This window comes from Schistocerca gregaria, chromosome 7 (genome assembly GCF_023897955.1).
Source record: "Schistocerca gregaria isolate iqSchGreg1 chromosome 7, iqSchGreg1.2, whole genome shotgun sequence".
NCBI classification, from domain to species: Eukaryota; Metazoa; Arthropoda; class Insecta; order Orthoptera; family Acrididae; genus Schistocerca; species Schistocerca gregaria.
In genome coordinates this window covers 452,764,028-452,784,814 of record NC_064926.1, presented here as the reverse complement: position 1 = coordinate 452,784,814, position 20,787 = coordinate 452,764,028, and the positions used below count along the sequence as shown (strand labels likewise).

The following is a 20,787-nucleotide window of genomic DNA, read 5'->3' as shown; positions in this document are numbered from 1 at the left end:
TATTTTGCCTGTCTCATACACCTTGCTCACCAGATGGTAGAGTTTTGTCAGGACTTCCAGTGGAACGCTGTCTACTTCCGGGGCCTTGTTTCGACTCAGGTCTTTCAGTGCTCTGTCAAACTCTTCACGCAGTATCGTATACCCATTTCATCTACTACATCCTCTTCCATTTCCATAATATTTTACTCAAGTAAATCGCCCTTGGATAGACCCTCTATATACTCATTCCACCTTTCTGCTTTCCCTTCTTTGCTTAGAACTGGGTTTCCATCTGAGCTCTTGATATTCATACAAGTAGGTCTCTTTTCTCCAAAGGTCTCTTTAATTTTCCTGTAGGCAATATCTATCTTACCCTTAGTGAGATAAGCCTCTACATCCTTACATGTTTTGCAGACTAAAACACTTTCCCAGGATTCTTTCAACACTTCAGTCATCCATTCAATTCTCTTAATACATTTCCCATGTTCCGGTGAATTGTTTTAGTGACATCCCAAAAAATTCTTGTAATCTGTACATGGATCTTACTCTCCCAAATGCCATGAAACATGCAGTCAGAGATTAAGCTTATCCATTAGGGAAGATGAGCTCTACAAAAGCTCAAAAACTAGCTCATGGAAATAAACAAATACAATTTACTTCTGATCATTCAAGTATAAACAAGTGTGTAATGTTTGCCTCTAGGAAACAGTGATAAACAACAATCCATCACTTGACAAGAACTGGCATTTACATTATTTAAATGGCTGTTGTGTGACAACAGATTATCGTTTCCATTGTTAGCTGCCAACTTGTCCTGCGTAAATCGAAAACAATCTAAATTTTCTGATGTTGTCTGGTGTATAAGTGTTAATGAAGCAATTTGAAAGAACTTTGTAAAAGAGATGACAGAGAAGTGAAGAAATGTGTTGACATTAGGACAAAAATTAGAATTAACTGAAAGATTTGAGAAAAGGAAACTGTTGCAAAACTAAATGCCGATTATAATCGAAGCAGACTGTTCAGGACATTAAAAAGAATAAGCAGAAAATACAAGATTTTCCCAGGAAATGAAATTCTAGTTCTGGACTATCTGCACAAAAAAGCATGAAGAGACCTACATTTAATGAATTGGATGCTGCTCTTTTGCAATGGTTTAGCCAAAAGTGACATGAGGTGTCATTGCTTCAGGCACAATGTGTACTTAAAATGGCAAATTTCTTCATGAAGATCTAGGTTTAGAGGGAGAACTTAATTCTTAATCTGGATGGCTATCCAGATTCTAATGTCATTGAGTGTTCATGCATCTTCAACCCCACATTACCCCAAATAATTATGAGTATACTGTACTTCAAAAGTGACTGGTTGCAGTTTTCTTTGTGTATGTTCAGGTGACGAGAGAGAGAGAGAGAGAGAGAGAGAGAGAGAGAGAGAGAGAGAGAGAGAGAGAGAGAGAGAGAGAAGAGTATGCCATTTATTATTACTGATGATCTACAGGTAAACATTTAAGATGCACCTTGTGTTGCAATGTCATCTTTCGTATCGGAAACATGTCTGTCTGTATTTTTCTGGTCCTGCCTCTTACAAGAGCTCAAGCAATTGCAAAACTACGTTTGAGGTCGTAGTCATAAGGTTTTAATTATCACCATGAAACAAAGTTACATAATTAATTTTTGTTGTGTTCGCAGATACATGACTGCAGTTTTGGTACACACTGAAATCCCCACATAACACATACTGCTAGAGGAACCAAATAAACTAGCTCCTCATCCCACTTACAAAAAGAAATACTGTGCTATTGCATTTGAAGGGGAACAATGCCGAAACAACCTGTGTTAGTGAACATGTGTGGCAACAGTGGTTAGGTGACACAGATGCTTCTGATGAGATAAAACAAGCCTGAATGATGAAGGAGGAAGCGACCAACAATGTTTCTGTAAACAACTGAGAATCACAACAGAGGAGGAGGCTGTTGTTTGACGACCTGCTTTATCACAGTTGAGGGAATAGTGGAAAAACTTAAAATCAGTCATTGATCAGTTTCCATCTTGCACAACATTTCAGAAGTGAAATAGGTCATTGCCCATCAGGTTCCACAATTCCATAAGTCATACGTTTTCCACAAGCCTAACTGAGGCAGCAGTGGGAATGTTGCTGTGACAGTCTAATTAAGATAACTTATGCTGCCTAATCACCATGGATGAGTGCTGGGTGTAAGGAGCACAGCAAGCAGAGGAAACATGTGGTTTCACCCCTATTATTGGCTGTACTACCACAAGAAATCAACTTTAACAGCTCTTTTAGAAAGCAGCCACAAGATCAAATTTGACAAAACCTCTGTTGTGGCTTGCACTAACAGCTTATGGGACTGTAATTAAAGAAGCCATTGAATAAAACTCGTTGATAACACCCTTAATAAAGACAGTGGCCTGCAGCTCACGCGGCATGGTATCCAGCGATTGCACAATTGAAGGCACATCAAACACAAGGTCAACGTATGCCAATATATGGCAATGCTTCCAGCACCAGTGATGTCACAGATGGCAGCTAATGTACACAAGGGCATAATAGCAACACACTGGCAAATTATACCACTTGACAGTGGCCAAGGAACGTTTGGCAGAAAGTTCGTGTAATTTTAATCACTTGACAAGGCTGAAAATCTGAAAACATTTTACATGATGTCACTGCTGCAAGACTTTGCATTCTTACATGTGGTTTCACCACTGACAAAGAGGCAAAGACTCAACAATCATCAGTCAAAATGATGGTGTGTGTTTTGTAACAATGCTCTTAAGGGGCAAACTGTCGCAGACGCATACTATGGAAATCTCCTGATGAGGTTACGGAGAGCTGCCAACATGAATTGTGATAAAAAGCTTCCCAAAGGGTTGTTTTTGTTGCACAGCACCATCTCATCTCAGATCATTCTGCACAGTCCACACTCACACCTGCTGCTTGTCAAGTTTTACCTCATACCTCCAGTATTCTCATGGCATGGCACCCAGCGACTTCTTCGTCTTTCACCAGATGGAGACACCATTGCATGGCAGGTATTTCCAGAATGATGGAGACATTATTTTGAAGATGACAAGATGAAACATTTCCTGAACAGCTGAAATGTAGACTTCTACAACCAAGTCATTCATTGTTGGAAAAAATATGTCACACTGAAGTGTTGATATGCAGAGAAATAGTGACAGCATTATCAAATGCCAAGGTCACAGTTTGATTTTTTTTTTTTTTTTTTAATTGATAACTGAAACTTTACGAATATCCCTCACAGTGTCTTCAGTTTGAGCTTTCCACACTGCTCAGTGCTGATAATTTCATGCAATAATTTCCTAAAACCAGTATCCAGAAACGCATGTATGGGATGCAAATCCATTTCAGACCTTTCAACTCGTCCATCGGTCATAGCCCTCTTCCTCTAGCAAGGATTACTCTTTTCTAAGAGCTTCCTTGCAGGTTTACAGTGGAGTATCACTGCTTGCATTAAATTTGTAAATCAGGATGACATCTTATCAGACACTAGAAACCTGTAGAAATCTCTGAAACAACATCTATGATTAGGTACATTTAGTATGAGCTGATAGATTTGGCAGTCGTGTGCGAGAAGTGTGCTTGCTTGTGTGAATGAATGGTGTGTGTTTCTGTTTCTTTTTCTGACGAAGGCTGTGGTGGCCGAACGTTTGTGTGTACCTGTCTTAATTGTGCCTGTGTGCAATTTAATGTGTCTTCTTTATAATAAGTAACAATCTATCTTTTCCCACATTGTTACTATGGATTTTTTTTTCATTAATAACTTCTTGCATTAGCATCTAATTCACTCACTTTTTTAAATAAATAAAATAATGTGACACATATAAGATCTTCCAGAAGACCCTCTCCAACATACACTGGAATAATGATAGCTCTCACAATACAGACTGCAATGAGATAACAACAAATGACACAATGGAGGTGGGGTGTTGCTATATTTCACTACTGTCAATGCCCTATTAAGTGTTGGCAGTGTGCATGTCAGATGTTGAATGCAAATGTACACAAAATGCAGAGAAGAATTTTCTTCACTTCCCTCTGGTCCAACGGCAATGTATTTAGAACAACACTTAAGTAATTACCACAAATAAATGTAGGTTCATCACTTCGAAAATTAAATCTGCACACAAAATACTGTTCAGAAAATTTACAATGTCAATAAACTCATCTTCCTAGGTAACATAGAACTATTGTCTGTGTGTTCATGCTTACAAGTGATTAATGCTGTTATTGCACAAATTCAATAAGTCTCATAAAACAACTGGTTGGCTCAGTTACAGGACAATTACAAAAAGCAACTGACGTGGAAAAATCTCTCTCAGCTGTGTTTGGCAGCATTACGGTGCGTAAAATCTACAATATTTCTTGGTTCTAAGGCTTTTACTGCAAGAATTGCTAACTTTGTTGCTGTAAGTTAGAAAGAGCAATAATTACTTTACATTAAAAAAATCAATCAGTGAACTGCATCTCCCTTGAATCTGTTATGACTATTTGTCATATTAATCTGCACACGTTCATTTGTTGCTCTGAAATACACGACTGCAACAATTAATGTAAAGAAATGACAGTTCACTTTTACTAGCTACCTAGAATAAATAGCATGCTCGTTTCCCCTACAGATGCCATACTGCTTACATATAACAGCAGCAGCATCATGTATTTTTACTTTAAACTTGTAATTAAAACACAATCCAACACATCTTAATTATTATGTGCAAAACGATTGCAGCTCCGTAGGAAAGAAATGCTTTCATTTGATTTCATAGGCCGTTTAGGCAGTGCTCTTTTTTCCCTGTTAGTTTACATTATATTATCATTATGTTATATGCCTCATTGCATGTGCAGAGTTATATTTCATTGTTTGGTGTTAAATACAAAAGTAATATGTTACTTTACTGTGCAAAATAAATACCCACACATGTACGTTCAATTTATTTCATTTGGTTTTTCACTTATTGGTTTGTTTCCTCTTTATAGCTTTTTCCATTCCTTACTTCTTATCAAACACAGTGCAGAAACAATACATGTGTACAATCTGATAAAACTGGCGAGCCTTTAAATGGCCTGTGGATCAAGCTGCACGAAAATAATATATTGATATAATACAATGTAGCAATTACTTTTGTCAACAATTTAAACAAAAAACTTGTCACAAAGTTACTTAGTGATGTATGAACTGTACGGGACTTTAATATTAGTTTATTACACATGAAATGTCAGATTTGGGCATGATGAGAATTGGATTTTATGAATAAAATGTACAATTACTGAATCTTTTATCAGCAAGTAGACAGTTGAGTGTTAGAAAATCTTGTGATCTTAAAATAAAAATTTCCCTTTATGACTTTTACCTTTATAAGAACATGGTAGAAGCAGCCAGAAAAATAAATGTAACAATGTAACTGGGTACAGGAAATGAATGACTCACTGCAGTTAAAGACGGAAAGAGAGATGTACATCTGGTGATGTAATTCCAACAAATGAACCATGTAGATACACATTTGCACTCACTTGCACGAAGGAAATTATGCAATAGTGGGCATGATGCTCCCAAAATGTAAAGAATCGAACTGTTACTTTGGGTTTGTACTTTTCTATGTTTGTCCCTCATGATCAAGTCTTTGACAAGATGTTAAACCCTAATCTACCCTTTCTCCTTTCATTTCTTTCCGAGTCCCCCGAAGCACTTGGAAAAGAAGAAGAAGAAGAAGAAGAAGAAGAAGAAGAATAAGAAGAAGAAGAAGAAATATTTTACTTTGCCGCTCATGAGACTTGGCATCTTTTCCTGACTAAGCACTGAAAGAACTGATGCTGTGAAGTACTATAATCCGCTGATGTAGCACACAAAAAAATAATGTAATGAACCTAGGCTTATTAGCAACAAATTAAATGTTTCTTTGTAGCCTCAGCATTGGCAAAAAGTAGGAGACATAAGAATAGTTCTTATTTTCCATTAACTTACTTTTGTTTCAAGCACCATTACCAAATCTGACGTTACCTGTGCAACAATCTGAATACAACGTAGATACAGCAGTGTAGATTTACACCATCAATCCTCACAATATGCTGCTATACTTGACAGAGTAAATAAATTCTCACAACGAATTCATTTCAGTAAAAACATTAAGTACACAACGCAAATTGGAATACAGTTACAAAATGTAGATGCACTTGGTGTGAACGTTATGCAGAATATGGAAATGTTATATACATTTCCAGATCACCTAGCTTACAAAAGAGAATCATTACTTTGAAACCAGCAGCTAGACACTTATGCAAAATTAAAAAAAAAAATGAATTTATAATTCTGCCTATGCTTTGGCTGGAATAAGGAATGAACTAAAAATTAAGTTCACCATATAATTTTCATTGTAGTATTGTGGCTGCTGTTGCGATGCATGCAGTGGGGGTGGGTAACTTTGATTCTGATGGTGATGGTGTGGGTGGAGGCCATCAGGAAGCACAGCGCTGGGAGGATTTGGATTTTGCTGGAAGGGTCCATCAAATCCTCCATGTGGCATCTGACCATAATCTTCATTTCCCATCATACGTTGAGGAAAACCATTATTTACTCCTCCTTCCCGGTCCCATATGAGCCGCGCTGGAAGATAACAGCAATAATTCATCTAGAACCCTCAACATAAGTAAAAAATTTAAACTATTTAAGTCATTCACATTATTAGTAAATCAGAGAATCAAAAATTACTGACAAAAATTAAATAAGATAACAGGGTGTATACATGGACAAGGAAAAAAAAATCCCAGATTTCTCAGTTGAAAATACACTTTCTCCCAGGTGAAAATACATTTTTCCCGTGTTGTGTGAGAGCATACTTTCATCGGAACTGTAAAACTTATCGGTCTTTTGAATGTTTATGGTTTTATACGCCGACGTAGAATTTTCCGGCGCTACAGAAAACGAAAGTTGAGGGGAGGGGGGGGGGGGAGGGGGGACTGGTTTGAAAAAGATCTTTGATATGCAGCAGCAACATGTGCGCTGCATATTTTCGTGTTACGACAATATAAATTCGAATTCCACGAAACACCGCATGTTACTTTCCAAGGCATTGAAATCGAGATTGCGATGCGCTTTTGTAAGCCAGTCATAGTTCATATCATGTGATCCCGCCAGCTGATGACAGCATAGGACACGTGATGTACTCAGCCAATAGCAAGGTCACTCTTAAGTAGCGTGAACACACAATTAAGAAAAGCTGATGGTTTAAATTAATATACATAGTGTTGCTACAAGCAAAACAGAGGTTTTACATATAATCATACTCTCAAAGATTAATAAGCTGCAATAGAAGCTAAGCTTCCATATATAATGTTGATCTTTTTTAGAAGTTTTACACTTTAAGATATATCACACACATGTGCCAGTAAAATTTTAAATAATGACATAAATGTCTGATCTTATGGGCTCGAAATTCTTCTACATGGTAGTCCTCGAAGAGTTGATTTTTAATTGAAAGGCAAACGCTCCGTGATTTAGGAAATTCATCGTACATTTTCGCATATAGTTCAGCTTGTGTAAAAGAAAATTTACTTTGAAAGTAACACTTTACAAACCGCCATCCGCAATGTTTTCCCGCGACCTGTTAGAAACTGATTCTTTTCAGCAGTTGCCAGAGAGTGCCAGATAACAGACACCACCGCTCTTGCACAGCTATGACGACACAGGAAGCCCGCATGTTCGTACGTGTAAAATATTAAAGATCTTGCACTATGTCACAAAAGAAACAAGAAGTTAGAGGACACTTCAAGTTGATCGGAATTTCGTGAACCATACTAAAATGCATAATTGGGCTTAAAGTGCACATCCGTATGTCCAGATTCGGATATAAATTTTCTTGAGTACCGGTACTGTATTATCTCATGTTTGGTTCTTTATTATGGCCTAATGCCATGCGAGCTAGAAGATGGAAAACGTGCACTTGAAATGCAATGAACAGTTGAAACTAGCCAACAGTGTGAAATTAAACACTTCGTTTCAAATAAATTGACTGCCTCAGGGCAAAAGATTAATAAAAGCCAAATCTCTTTAACAAAGCGACAAAAATAACTTCATTGTTCTGCACGGTGATTAATGCTTGACTGATAGAAAGGTGCAAATAATACCTGAAAATAACATATTTTAGCCTTCTGTAATTATGCGAACGTATTTTAATTCCTTTGATAGCTCTCGGCCACAGAAATCCGTTTTATTTTAATTTGATGTGAGAGTAATAAATGAAGAGGAAACAGCAAAATCACTAAACATAAACACAGGTCGTGGAGATTCCCCGCCTCCCCACTACAACTCTGACTGCTCTGTGCATCAGTCCCGGATCTACGATATTTCTGAACCGGGGCAATAGTAGATAGTGGCTAGTGGTGCCCAGCCACACATCCGTAGCCAGAAGCGCGAGAAGCTATTACCCATATGCGACTCAACTGTGCATGCACGAGAGCCCAACCACAACTGCTCAAACGAATCTAATGTCAACAGCTGTCACATTACGCTCATCGGAGGCAATTTGTCGTTATGAATCTTTGCATAGTCTTTCTAAAACCATGGACACTCTTTGCTGTTGGCAGACGCTTGTATAATCTCTACGTTTTGTTGTTGTATATGGCAGATTTCCTTTGCGACTTAAGTTTTATTTTAGTATTTTCTTCCTCTTGTTAATGTTTTGTTGCTGCAGTATTATCCTGCAGACGCGGGATACAGTAATATCCTTTGTTGGAGTATTGGTTCTTACCAGTCAAAATCACAAAAATTTAACTGAAAACTAAAACAATGAAACGTTCCCTGAATTCTAAAAAATTCCCGGGTTTTTCCCGGTTTTCTCCCACATGAAAAAATTCCCGTGTTTTTCCTGGATCTCCTGGTTGTCCTGGGTCGTATACACCCTGTATAACCTACAGCATACATATCGCCACTTGATTTGACCCAGTTTAACATACTATTAGTAATGGTGTACAGAATACTAGCTTGGCAACTTCAAAACATCAACTAGTATGTATTTTGGTGTATATAATCCGAATATACTTTCCAAAATGTTCTAGCACATACCATTTTTGAGTTTTTAAAGTTTTATTTTATTTTTTGTATGCAGTATTTCTCTTTTTGCTGTTGTTCTCTTCTGATGTTTGTTTGCTTTTGATTTGCAAAGAAGCGGTGTGAGCCTAATGATCATTATTGACACTGTTACTTCTGTCTTACAAATATTTCGGGACATTCAAGCAAAACTAGACATAAAATAAATTATCCAAATATATCTTCAGTGCATTTGCCTGTGCCCCATGATGAGTGGTTGCCTATTCCTGTCTGTAACTTGAAAGCGATGGAACCAGACACCATGTCAAGTGAATCAGAAAGTAATGAACATATAGAATACTGCCCTCAATATAATGACATTTCACCTCAGCTCTTTAATCAAAAGGAATTGAACAATTTGGTTCACGATCTAAAACTTTCGGCACAGAAAGCTGAACTCTTGGAGTCGAGACTGCAACAACGGAACCTTCTAGCTCCAGGGACAAAAATTTCCTGTTTCAGATCAAGAGGTGCTTCTTTTGGTCAATATTTCAATATGCAGAATTCAATGTGTGTATGCAGATATGTCAATGGTCTGGTACAACATAATCCACAGGAGTGGCGACTATTTACTGACTCCAGTAAAACCAGTTTGAAAGCTTCTGCCTAATGGCAATGCAGTTCCATCAGTACCTTTGGTTTACGCAGTAGACATGAAAGAAACCTATGAAACCATGGCTTTGCTGTTAGAGGCAATCAAATATAAGGATCGGGAATGGCAACTCTGCTGTGATTTAACAGTTGTTGCACTCCTTATATGTTTACAGGCTGGATTCACGAAATACTGCTGCTTTTTGTGCCTTTGGGGCAGTCATGACACCAAGAACCACTATATAGTCAAGTAATGGCCTCTGCTGAACAACTATAACAACATGGGGTGTAAAATGTCACTTGAAATTCACGTTTTACATTCTCACCTTGATTTCTTCCCAGAAAATTTGGGAGCCATAAGCGATGAGCATGGTGAACACTTTCAACAAGACATTCTTACCATGGAACACCATTACCAAGGCCACTGAAACCCTCTGATGATGGGTGACTACTGCTGGGGTCTTGTTAGGGATAGTGATGAAACGGCAAACAAAAGAAGAGATCTGTCGTGACATTTTTAAAAAACCAAAGACGATTAAAGGCAAAAATATCTTCTGAACTAATCTGGAACTTTTATTGGCATCATGCCCATATATACTTACAAAATAGTATTGATTTCAAACATTCTCAATGTGTATTTTTGTTTGACTTAATTGTGTCAATTTTCACTATTACCGTTTTTTATTCTCCTGTGTATCCTGGAAATGTGGGGCCATAGAGAAAGACTGATTTTACCAGTGTATTCAGCACCTCAAAATTAGGTAAATCCACTCATTTACAAACCAGATGCAGAAAAAAAGTTTAAATTTGTTGACTAGTGTAATGGACATAATGAAAAAAAAAAGAGACTTCTGCAAATCAAACAAGGGAAAATTCATGATGGAAAAATGACAATATTATGAAAAGGGTAGTTGCTTCTCACCACATAGTGAGGTGCTGACTCACAGATAGACACAAGAAAAAGACTGTCAGCAGGTAAGCTTTAGGCCAAAAATGCCTTCATCAGAAATAAATGACGCACACACACACACACACACACAACTAACACTAACATGATCACAGTCTGGCCTCAGCAGCCAGAGATTGTGGTCATGTGTGTGTTAGTTGCATTTGTGTGAGTGCGTATGAGCTTGTATGTCATCTACTTTTGATATACGAGACTGGAATAGAAGTGAGAACTGCTAGATGTACTCAAAATACCCTTCGCCACACACCGTCAGGTAGATGCAGATGTATTCTTTGAACACTGACTACCACCGAGTTATCTGTTTGGGTGAATGGATGTACACAGAGGGTGTATATTGATGACACACAACATACTGTTGCAGAGCATGCTCTACAACATGACAGTTCATGATCTCAGTACCAGTTTCACCACACACGTCTTCTGTATTCTCCCCGAACAATAGTTTCTCAGAACTGGACAGGTGGTAACAGCATTTCAACATATCCTTAGTTCTCTTCACCCACCTGGCCTTCCAGTTACTATTCCTCCCCCCCCCCCCCCCCCCCCACCACCCCACCTCACACGTCTACCACATATAAGCACTTGCACGACATTTTGTCAGTAATTTCTGTCTTTCTTTTTACCCTATATTCCACCTTTAAGCTCCCAAATTTTCAAAACTTGTCCAGTGCATTCCCCAACAGTCACTCTTCCCTTCTCATCCAGGCTCCAGAAAGTCACGCCTGACCCAGGGTTCCTGGTACCTTCTCCATAACTCTTTCTGTTTCCTTAACCTTGTTAGTCATTTTTCTTCATTCCTCTTTCTTCCCCTTCAACCCTTCTGCCAAAACGAGGATCCACTGGCTCAGAAAGCTTGCACATTTCCATAACTTTTGTGTGTGTTTTCTCCTGCTAGCATGTGGTGAATAGACCTTTTATCTATTCAATCATATTAGATCTTGATGAAAGTACATACAAGATGTAGATATAAATATGAGATAAGCTTTTGACAATGCTCACAGGCGTAAATTCTTTTAAATTGTGAAGGAAATAGGGGTAAAATACAGAGAGTGAAAAATCTATCTACAGCTCGTACAGAAACCAGATTGAAGTTATACGAGTTGAAGACCACGAAATGGAAACCCTAAATGGGAAGGGAGCAGGTAAGTTGTAGCATATCGACTGTGTTGTTTAAAATCTGTTCACTGAGTAAGCATTATAGGAAACCAAGGACAATTTTGAAAAAGGTAGTAAAGTTCAGGGAGAAGAAATAAAAATCTGAAGGTTTGCTGATAACACTGTAGTTCTGCCAGAAATGGCAAAGGACTGGAAGATAAATTGAAAGGAATGGATCGCATCTTGAAAAGAGATTATGAATATCAGCAACAGTAAAACATGGGTAATGGAGTGTAGTCAAATTGAATCAGGTGATGCTGAGGGATTTACATTAGAAAATGGGACATTAAAAATAATAAACAAGTCTTATTCATTTTCTGAATTATACAAACAGTTAAAGGAATCCTCAAACACTTGATAGATTTTCCCCATATTTGTTTGTTACTGCCTTATTAACTAATGCAAAGTGACATCCAATAAACACATATTTCTGTTCTGTGTTCTGCCTGCTCTTACAGTTTTCATTGTTTCTCCAATGGCATTTTCATTTTATTTTCTCACATCCTCACAAATACATTTCCAAGCAATTGTGTTTAATACAGTGTAATCTACTATATTTCTGTTATCATTTGCTTGCACACTCTTCTTCCTTGCTCCATTTGAAGTTTTCTGTTCTTTTGTCTCTGCCCCTAACACCTTTTACTGCTTTCCTGAGTACTTATGCTAAATAATTGGATCTTCCCTCTATATCCACATAATACTGATTTTTTTCCAAGATGCTAAACTGATTGCTTAATTTAATCTAGTATGCAGCCCTTATTATTAAATAATTTATCATAATCCAAACGTCTTGGTTTCTTGCCTTGTGAGTTTGCTTATTTCAGCTTTACTTCTATTTTTACTCAGCATCTCAGAAGTCTGTGATCAATTGATGAACTAAAGCAGTTCAGGACTGTCACATCATGCACAATCTCTCTAATGTTTGATAGAACATTCAGTTTCATTTCTTATTTCCAGTTAGTCCCTGCTGAGTCCCTTTTCTATTTGTGGTTTTTTTTCTGTGAGAATGTATGAAGCATAAATATATTACTTTTGACAAATTCTATCAACGTACACTGCTTTGCAAAACTCACGAATGAGCCAGATAAAGTAATGCAACAGATTTACTACATCGTGAAAGTGTGAGGTCAGCATGAGTATAGCATCAAATGTTAATGGCTCAGCAACACTTGAAGGAATGGGAAAAGACAGTGTGTCTATCAGCAAGCAGTTTCCGTGCACTGTGTTCTTCATTACAACATGGGTCGAAGACAACATTTGGATGACTTTACATGGGGAAGAATCATCGGAAAATTGGGAGGAAGACCGGTGTGATAAGTGTATCCCAGAAGTTTGGTACTGCTTGCAGCTTTGTTCCACATGCAGGGGGAGCATTCTGAATCATGGGCACTGCTGTACGAAGGAGAGGAAGTGGTCAACCATGGTCAGCTACAGTAGATGATAACCACTCAATTGTGCAACAGGCAAGAAAGAACCCATGTCAAATAGTGGGTGCCATGGCAACTACATTTAACAGCACTGCAAGGCGCGCAATCTCTCTCTCCACAGAGGCATAGCGAATGCGTGGGGTTGGTTTCTTTACCTGATGACCAGCATGTTGCATGTTCTGTATGTGATGGTACCAAGAGCAAAAGGACTGCACCAACAAGCAGCTGGGTCGTGTACTCTTCGTGGATGAGAGCAGATTCAGTTTGAGTTGTGAGTCTGGATGTACCTTCATATGACAAGTAGTGAAACATGTAATGCACCTCAAAATGTTGTTGAACATGATCATTTTGGTGCTCCAGGTGTCATGGTGCGGGGAAGCATAATGGTGCATGGACATACTGACATCCACATCTTTTTGATCATGGTACACAAACCAGTTAACTTTATTGTGACACTGTACTCCTATCCCACATGCATCTTTTCATGGGTGCATTCAGCCCCAATTTCATTTTTATGGATGACAATCCACAACCACAGTGAACAGCAGAAGCGGAGGAGCCCATGGAACAACAGCATGTGTAGCAAATGGACGGCCCTGCTCGCATTCCCGATTGAGATCCCTTTGAGTATATGTGGGATGCGGTTAAGTACCTTTTTCTGCCATTTGTGATGTCTAGGGTCCCATCATAAATCAATGAGACTTTAGTGTAATTACTGTCTTTGAAAAAAGGTGCCATTTCTGTTCATCTCACTGCATGTTCCCACTCCATCAGTTACCTTCTGTACTATACAGTAACAGTTCTTTTTTAAGTAGGCTGCAAGTTCCATTGATGCTGATGATGATATGATGACTGGTTTGTGGGGCGCTCAACTGCGTGGTATCAGCACCCCTACAGATTCCAAACATTTGCTCAGTCCAATCTTCCCACTTTCATCTCAAGGCACGAGAAAATCCCTGACCCCGCCGGGAATCGAACCTGGGACCCTGTGCTCGAAGTTCCATTGAGCTATGTTACTTTGCAGTGACACATCACGAGAAAGTTACTTTTGTCCTTAAGTTTTGTGCACTAGTCATATTAATTTTTGCTATTATATTCAAATTTTCTCATTGAAAATCCTTATTTCATTATTGTCCTCCTTTTCCATTAAAATCTCTGATCAATGACTTGGGCTAAGATTTTCTATCATATATCAGCTTTCGCATTCCTTCAAAGAGGTATTATACCTTCACAGCAGCATATAATGTTGTTAGTGCATAGACTTGAAGGATTTTCCATGAAAATCTTTTGTTTATTTTTTTTAATCTGTTTGATATTCTATCTGAGATCCCTGTATGTCTGAAACATGGAGCACTTCTGATGACCCTACTATATCCCATCTGATGTTATTCAACTCATTATCCAATTACACTAACTTGTGTTTGCTACTGAATATCTCCTATATTCAGCTGAAATGCTGGTAGCAAGCACGTGTCAGAGCATAATTTGCAGTATCTGATGAAGATGACTACAGTGGCAGCAAAAATATTGCACATAACAATGTAACTGTTTATCTAACAATTGAAAATCCAGGATGGAATGTAACAATATTATGAAAAGGATAGTCGCTACTCACCATATAGTGGAGATGCTGAGTTGTAGATAGGCCAACAAGGCCATTATCGAAAACACACACACACTCACACTCTCTCTCTCTCTCTCTCTCTCTCTCTCTCTCTCCAGCTGACTTTCTGACGGTCTTTTTGTTGTACCTACCTGTGACTCAGCATCTCCATTATATGGCGAGTAGAAACTATCCTTTTCATAATACTGTAATTGTTTATCTATATAGACAAGAAAAAATTGAATGTTAATCCTTCAATTTCCCCTTTAGCTAACACATCAACAATAGCGCACACTATAACTGACTTTATTACTGTTTTATCAGTAAGCATAAGAAAATAAAATTAATCGTTGATTATCTTGCACGTGCAATGGACACAATATATGAGAACAAACACGAAAAAAGTTAAGTGATTGATAACTTTTTAAAGATTTCGTTACTTTTTCTCCCACTCAGTTACAGGGAAAAGGATATACATTATGATTTCGCACAGGTTTTGTATAAGCTGTCAACTTTTTTATAATGATACCAAGCCACAAAATTATATTTTTTAAAGGTAATCACAACTATATACACAGTTCCACACCTGACAGATAAAGGCTTAAGTGCAGTTTCGACCATGTTTTTAATAATCACTCACTGCCTCATTTATGGAAGATGGGTAGCAATCCTGCCAAATTAGGCAGTGTTAAATCGAAATGTGGACACTGGACTAACGTGTGGAACTGAAATATGATGCTTACACAAAATAAATAGATTTTATAATTTCGAAGTGTTTTATTACAAAATACTCGGAGACTCAAGTTTGGAATAGTTCTAGGAACAAATTGAAATATATATACAATTTGCACTTACCATCTGGGTGGGGCTGTACAGCACCTCTGAAATGTGGATTTATGAGAATCTTCTGAGGTGGTTGTTGCATCTGAGCAAAATGGGGTCCAGAGTTCTGGAATGAGTGGAATGGTTGTAGCTTCTGTTGATAATGTTGCTGCTGCTGCTGCTGCGGGCAGTACCACAAAAACACATTTACATGTTAATATATTAATGGATACTTCAATTGCTACTGAATCAAAATGTTTCATACTTAAGCATAAAAAGCAAACAAACTTAACTTTGTTCTACTAGTATTTATTTTAGTTGATGCTAAGATTTTTTCTCCCACTTATGACTTCTTTCATTACTGACAATGATTTGTTTATGCGAAAATGCAAAATTAGGAGTTCACCTTCAGTGTAAAGCCTGCCCACACACTCCCCCCTCCTCACTGCAGCTCATTGAGTGAGTTAGAGCAGATATTGGATGTTCAAACCTAGTACTAGTAAATTTGTCTTTATGGACACTAGTCAGTTGTTAACTGATAATATCCTAAATTAACAGGATACCAATTACAGTGGAACTTTAATTTTACATTCTCTGATTTTACTTTTTTTCATGATTCTCCCTCAATTCATAGCCTCTGTGAAAAGATCAATGCTAAAAAATGTCCTGATTTTACAATTTTTCCTAATAAGGTTTACCTCAATTAAGGTGTGCACATGGGGTTTTTTAGGTTAGAGAATTCCCTCCCTAGGCCCGACAAGATGCCTCCTGAGACGCAGCATGGTAGGAGTAGGCAAAATGCAACAGGGAATAACAATATTAATGTGCTAATAGTAAACTGCAGGAGCATCTGTAGAAAGGTCCCAGAACTGCTCTCATTAATAAACAGTCACAACGCCCATATAGTACTAGGGACAGAAAGTTGGCTGAAACCAGACGTAAACAGTAATGAAATCCTAAACGCAGATTGGAATGTATATGGCAGAGACAGGCTGGACAGTGAAGGGGGAGGCTAGTTTATAGCGATAAGAAGTGCAATAGTATCGAAGGAAATTCACGGAGATCCAAATTGTGAAATGATTTGGGTGAAGGTCACGGTTAAAGCAGGCTCAGACATGGTAATTGGATGTCTCTATAGGCCCCCGGGCTCAGCAGCTGTTGTGGCTGAGCACCTGAAGAATAATTTGGAAAATATTTCGAGTGGATTTCCCCACCATGTTATAGTTTTGGATGGAGATTTTAATTTGCCGGATATAGACTGGGAGACTCAAACGTTCATAACGGGTGGCAGGGAAAAAGAATCCAGTGAATTTTGTTTAAGTGCTTTATCTGAAAACTACCTTGAGCAGTTAAACAGAGAACCGACTCGTGGCGATAACATATTAGACCTTCTGGTGACAAACAGACCTGAACTATTTGAATCAGTTAATGCAGAACAGGGAATCAGCGATCATAAAGCGGTTACTGCATCGATGATTTCAGCCATAAATAAAAATATTAAAAAAGGTAGGAAGATTTTTCTGTTTGGCAATAGTGACTAAAAGCAGATTTCAGAGTACTTGATGGCTCAACACAAAAAATTTGTCTCAAGTACAGATAGTGTTGAGGATCAGTGGACAAAGTTCAAAACCATCGTACAATATGCGTTAGATGAGTTTGTGCCAAGCAAGATGGTAAGAGATGGAAAAGAGCCACCGTGGTACAACAACCAAGTTAGAAAACTGCCGCAAAAGCAAAGGGAACTTCACAGCAAACATAAACATAGCCAAAGCCTTGCAGACAATCAAAAATTACGCGAAGCGAAATGTAGTGTGAGGAGGGCTATGCGAGAGGCGTTCAATGAATTCGAAAGTAAAGTTCTATGTACTGACTTGGCAGAAAATCCTAAGAAATTTTGGTCCTATGTCAAAGCGGTAGGTGGATCAAAACAAAATGTCCAGACACTCTGTGACCAAAATGGTACTGAAACAGAGGATGACAGACTAAAGGCCGAAATACTAAATGTCTTCTTCCAAAGCTGTTTCACAGAGGAAGACTGCACTGTAGTTCCTTCTCTAGAGTGTCACACAGATGACAAAATGATAGATATCGAAATAGACGACAGAGGGATAGAGAAACAATTAAAATCGCTCAAAAGAGGGAAGGCCACTGAACCTGATGGGATACCAGTTCGATTTTACACAGAGTACGCGAAGGAACTTGCCTCCCTTCTTGCAGTGGTGTACCGTAGGTCTCTAGAAGAGCGAAGCGTTCCAAAGGATTAAAAAAGGGCACAGGTCATCCCCGTTTTCAAGAAGGGATGTGGAACAGATGTGCAGAACTACAGACCTATATCTCTAACGTCGATCAGTTGTAGAATTTTGGAACACGAATTATGTTCGAGTATAATAACTTTTCAGGAGACTAGAAATCTACTCTGTAGGAATCAGCATGGGTTTCGAAAAAGACAGTCGTGTGAAACCCAGCTCGCGCTATTCGTCCACGAGACTCAGAGGGCCATAGACACGGGTTCACAGGTAGATGCCATGTTTCTTGACTTCCGCAAGGCATTTGACACAGTTCCCCACAGTCGTTTAATGAACAAAGTAAGAGCATACGGACTATCAGACCAATTGTGTGATTGGATTGAGGAGTTCCTAGATAACAGAACACAGCATATCATTCTCAATGGAGAGAAGTCTTACGAAGTAAGAGTGAATTCAGGTGTGCCGCAGGGGAGTGTCATATGACCGTTGCTATTCACAATATACATAAATGACCTGGTGGATGACATCGGAAGTTCACTGAGGCTTTTTGAGATGATGCTGTGGTGTATCGAGAGGTTGCAACAATGAAAAATTGTACTGAAATGCAGGAGGATCTGCAGCGAATTGACGCATGGTGCACGGAATGGCAATTGAATCTCAATGTAGACAAGTGTAATGTGCTGTGAATACAAAGAAAGATAGATCCCTTATCATTTAGCTAAAAAATAGCAGGTCAGCAACTGGAAGCAGTTAATTCCATAAATTATCTGGGAGTACGCATTAGGAGTGATTTAAAATGGAATGATCATATAAAGTTGATCGTCGGTAAAGCAGATGCCAGACAGATTCATTGGAAGAATTCTAAGGAAATGCAATCCGAAAACAAAGGAAGTAGGTTACAGTACGCTTGTTCGCCCACTGCTTGAATACTGCTCAACTGTGTGGGATCCGTTCTACATAGGGTTGATGGAAGAGAGAGAGAGAAGATCCAACGGAGAGCAGTGCACTTCCTTACAGGATCATTTAGTAATCGCAAAAGCGTTACGGAGATGATAGATAAACTCCAGTGGAAGACTCTGCAGGAGAGACGCTCAGTAGCTCGGTATGGGCTTTTGTTAAAATTTCGAGAACAACAAATTTCTAGAGTCAAGCAGTATATTGCTCCCTCCTACGTGTATCTCGCGAAGCAACCATGAGGATAAAATCAGAGAGATTAGAGCCCACACAGAAGCATACCGACAATCCTTCTTTCCACGCACAATACGAGACTGGAATAGAAGGGAGAACCGATAGAGGTACTCAGGGTACCCTCCGCCACACACCGTCAGGTGGCTTGCGGAGTATGGATGTAGATGTAGATGTAGATGTAAGGTTCTTACTCAACATCTCGTTTGATTACATCCCAATTTCTTCCCATTGACATTTGACGTGGCTGAATGAGTTATATGTGGCACAAAAGACAAATGGTTCGAAACACAGGTGGCGGCAGAGTTAAGGGGATATTTTGGGCCATTGTGAAGGGGGAGACTTCAGAGAGGAAATGGTGGCATAATCCATGGTCGGTGTTGACAAGACAATTTGCAGCATTCAGCTTCACAGCACAAGTATGATACAACTACTGCTAGGTTGCATCGCTAATGAAAAAACAAGACAGTCAACGCAAAATGTTCCGGACCAAGCCAATAGGTGACAAAGCGATCCAGCCACCATATTTTCTTGTGCCACTTAGTCTTTTTGCATGTATTTCCAATGTACTGTGTTCAGTAACACTATCAACTGTCAATCTTTTAAATTCTAACACTGAGTCTCGAAGGATATGCTCGGTCATAAGCAAGGAAACATCGCCTATTTCTGGCTAGTGAGCTCTTACTGGCTGGCAACCTGTTAAAGTCAACCAATAGTCAGCACTGCCACCACACCACACTAACACATATAAAAAGAGCTTGCCTACTGCATGTGTGGAGAGGACGAGTGACCCTTCAACAACCTGAGTGCATGCAGAGGTGAAAGCATTTTGTGAAGTGCTGAAAATATATCTTTATGTAGATGATGTGCTATGACAGAGATGTCAAACGGAAATAGAATAAGGGTTTTGTGATATCACATTTTAAAGATTTTCATTTTCAATTCTGACACAATACAATTGAAACAACTACATACATTACACAATACAGGTGCAACAACTACATACACTATTCACATATATACTTTGCACCACACACACTACACACTGCAGATCGTAAAGATTGGTAGCAGTGGTAAAGGGCACGAAGCAAAACTGTAGCACTTGAGTTTTTACATTTTACACAGTGCAGGAATTTAACGAGCCACCTTCTAATAAGCTTGTAACATCAACTGGGGAAGTAAACTCATATTTTCACGTCTCTCTATCTCTCATCAAGTCTAAAATAACACTTTAACATTGGTGAGCATATGAAGCGTAGCTTTTAAGAAAAGCATTAAACAATAACAGCAATGGTGACAAAATCTCTCATCAAGCAGTTATCCGCATTTATGTTTATGGTTTAACCACTTAGCTGCTGTGACGCTTTTGGTTTAATTCAACATGTTCAGCAATTTTTGCTTTTTTCTGGGTGAACACAAAGGATGATCTCTCAAAAACGCGTGTTTTGCATGTATAATTTGTACTCGTAGCATGTTGGAAAACATGCTTGATTACCTTGTACCAATTTTAAATTTTTTTTTCCCCTTGCTGTTACACATCCTTAATTTTTTTAATAACTGATGAAATCCATTACCACAAATTATACTATAAACATTGTATTGTTCATTTAATTCCCTCCACTTAGACAGATTTTATACAAAGTATCGGAGAGGACTGTGATTTTTTATAATATTTGCCAAGTACATGTGTT

General features: G+C 38.5%; 1 protein-coding gene across 2 annotated transcripts in view; it reads right to left on the bottom strand.

Moving 5' to 3' along the window:
* LOC126282197 (RNA-binding protein 33-like) overlaps positions 1 to 20,787 on the bottom strand; it is a 225,594-nt gene that overhangs the window by 101,231 nt on the left and 103,576 nt on the right. For both annotated transcript variants that reach the window (XR_007551347.1, XM_049981730.1), the window contains exons 7-8: positions 15,699 to 15,846; positions 6,375 to 6,619 (exon numbers count right to left, since the gene is read on the bottom strand). Coding sequence is in view for 1 of the 2 variants with exons in the window: in XM_049981730.1 (XP_049837687.1) it covers positions 6,375 to 6,619; positions 15,699 to 15,846 (393 nt within the window). In the remaining variant the exon portion in view is untranslated. The remainder of the gene's footprint in view (positions 1 to 6,374; positions 6,620 to 15,698; positions 15,847 to 20,787) is intronic.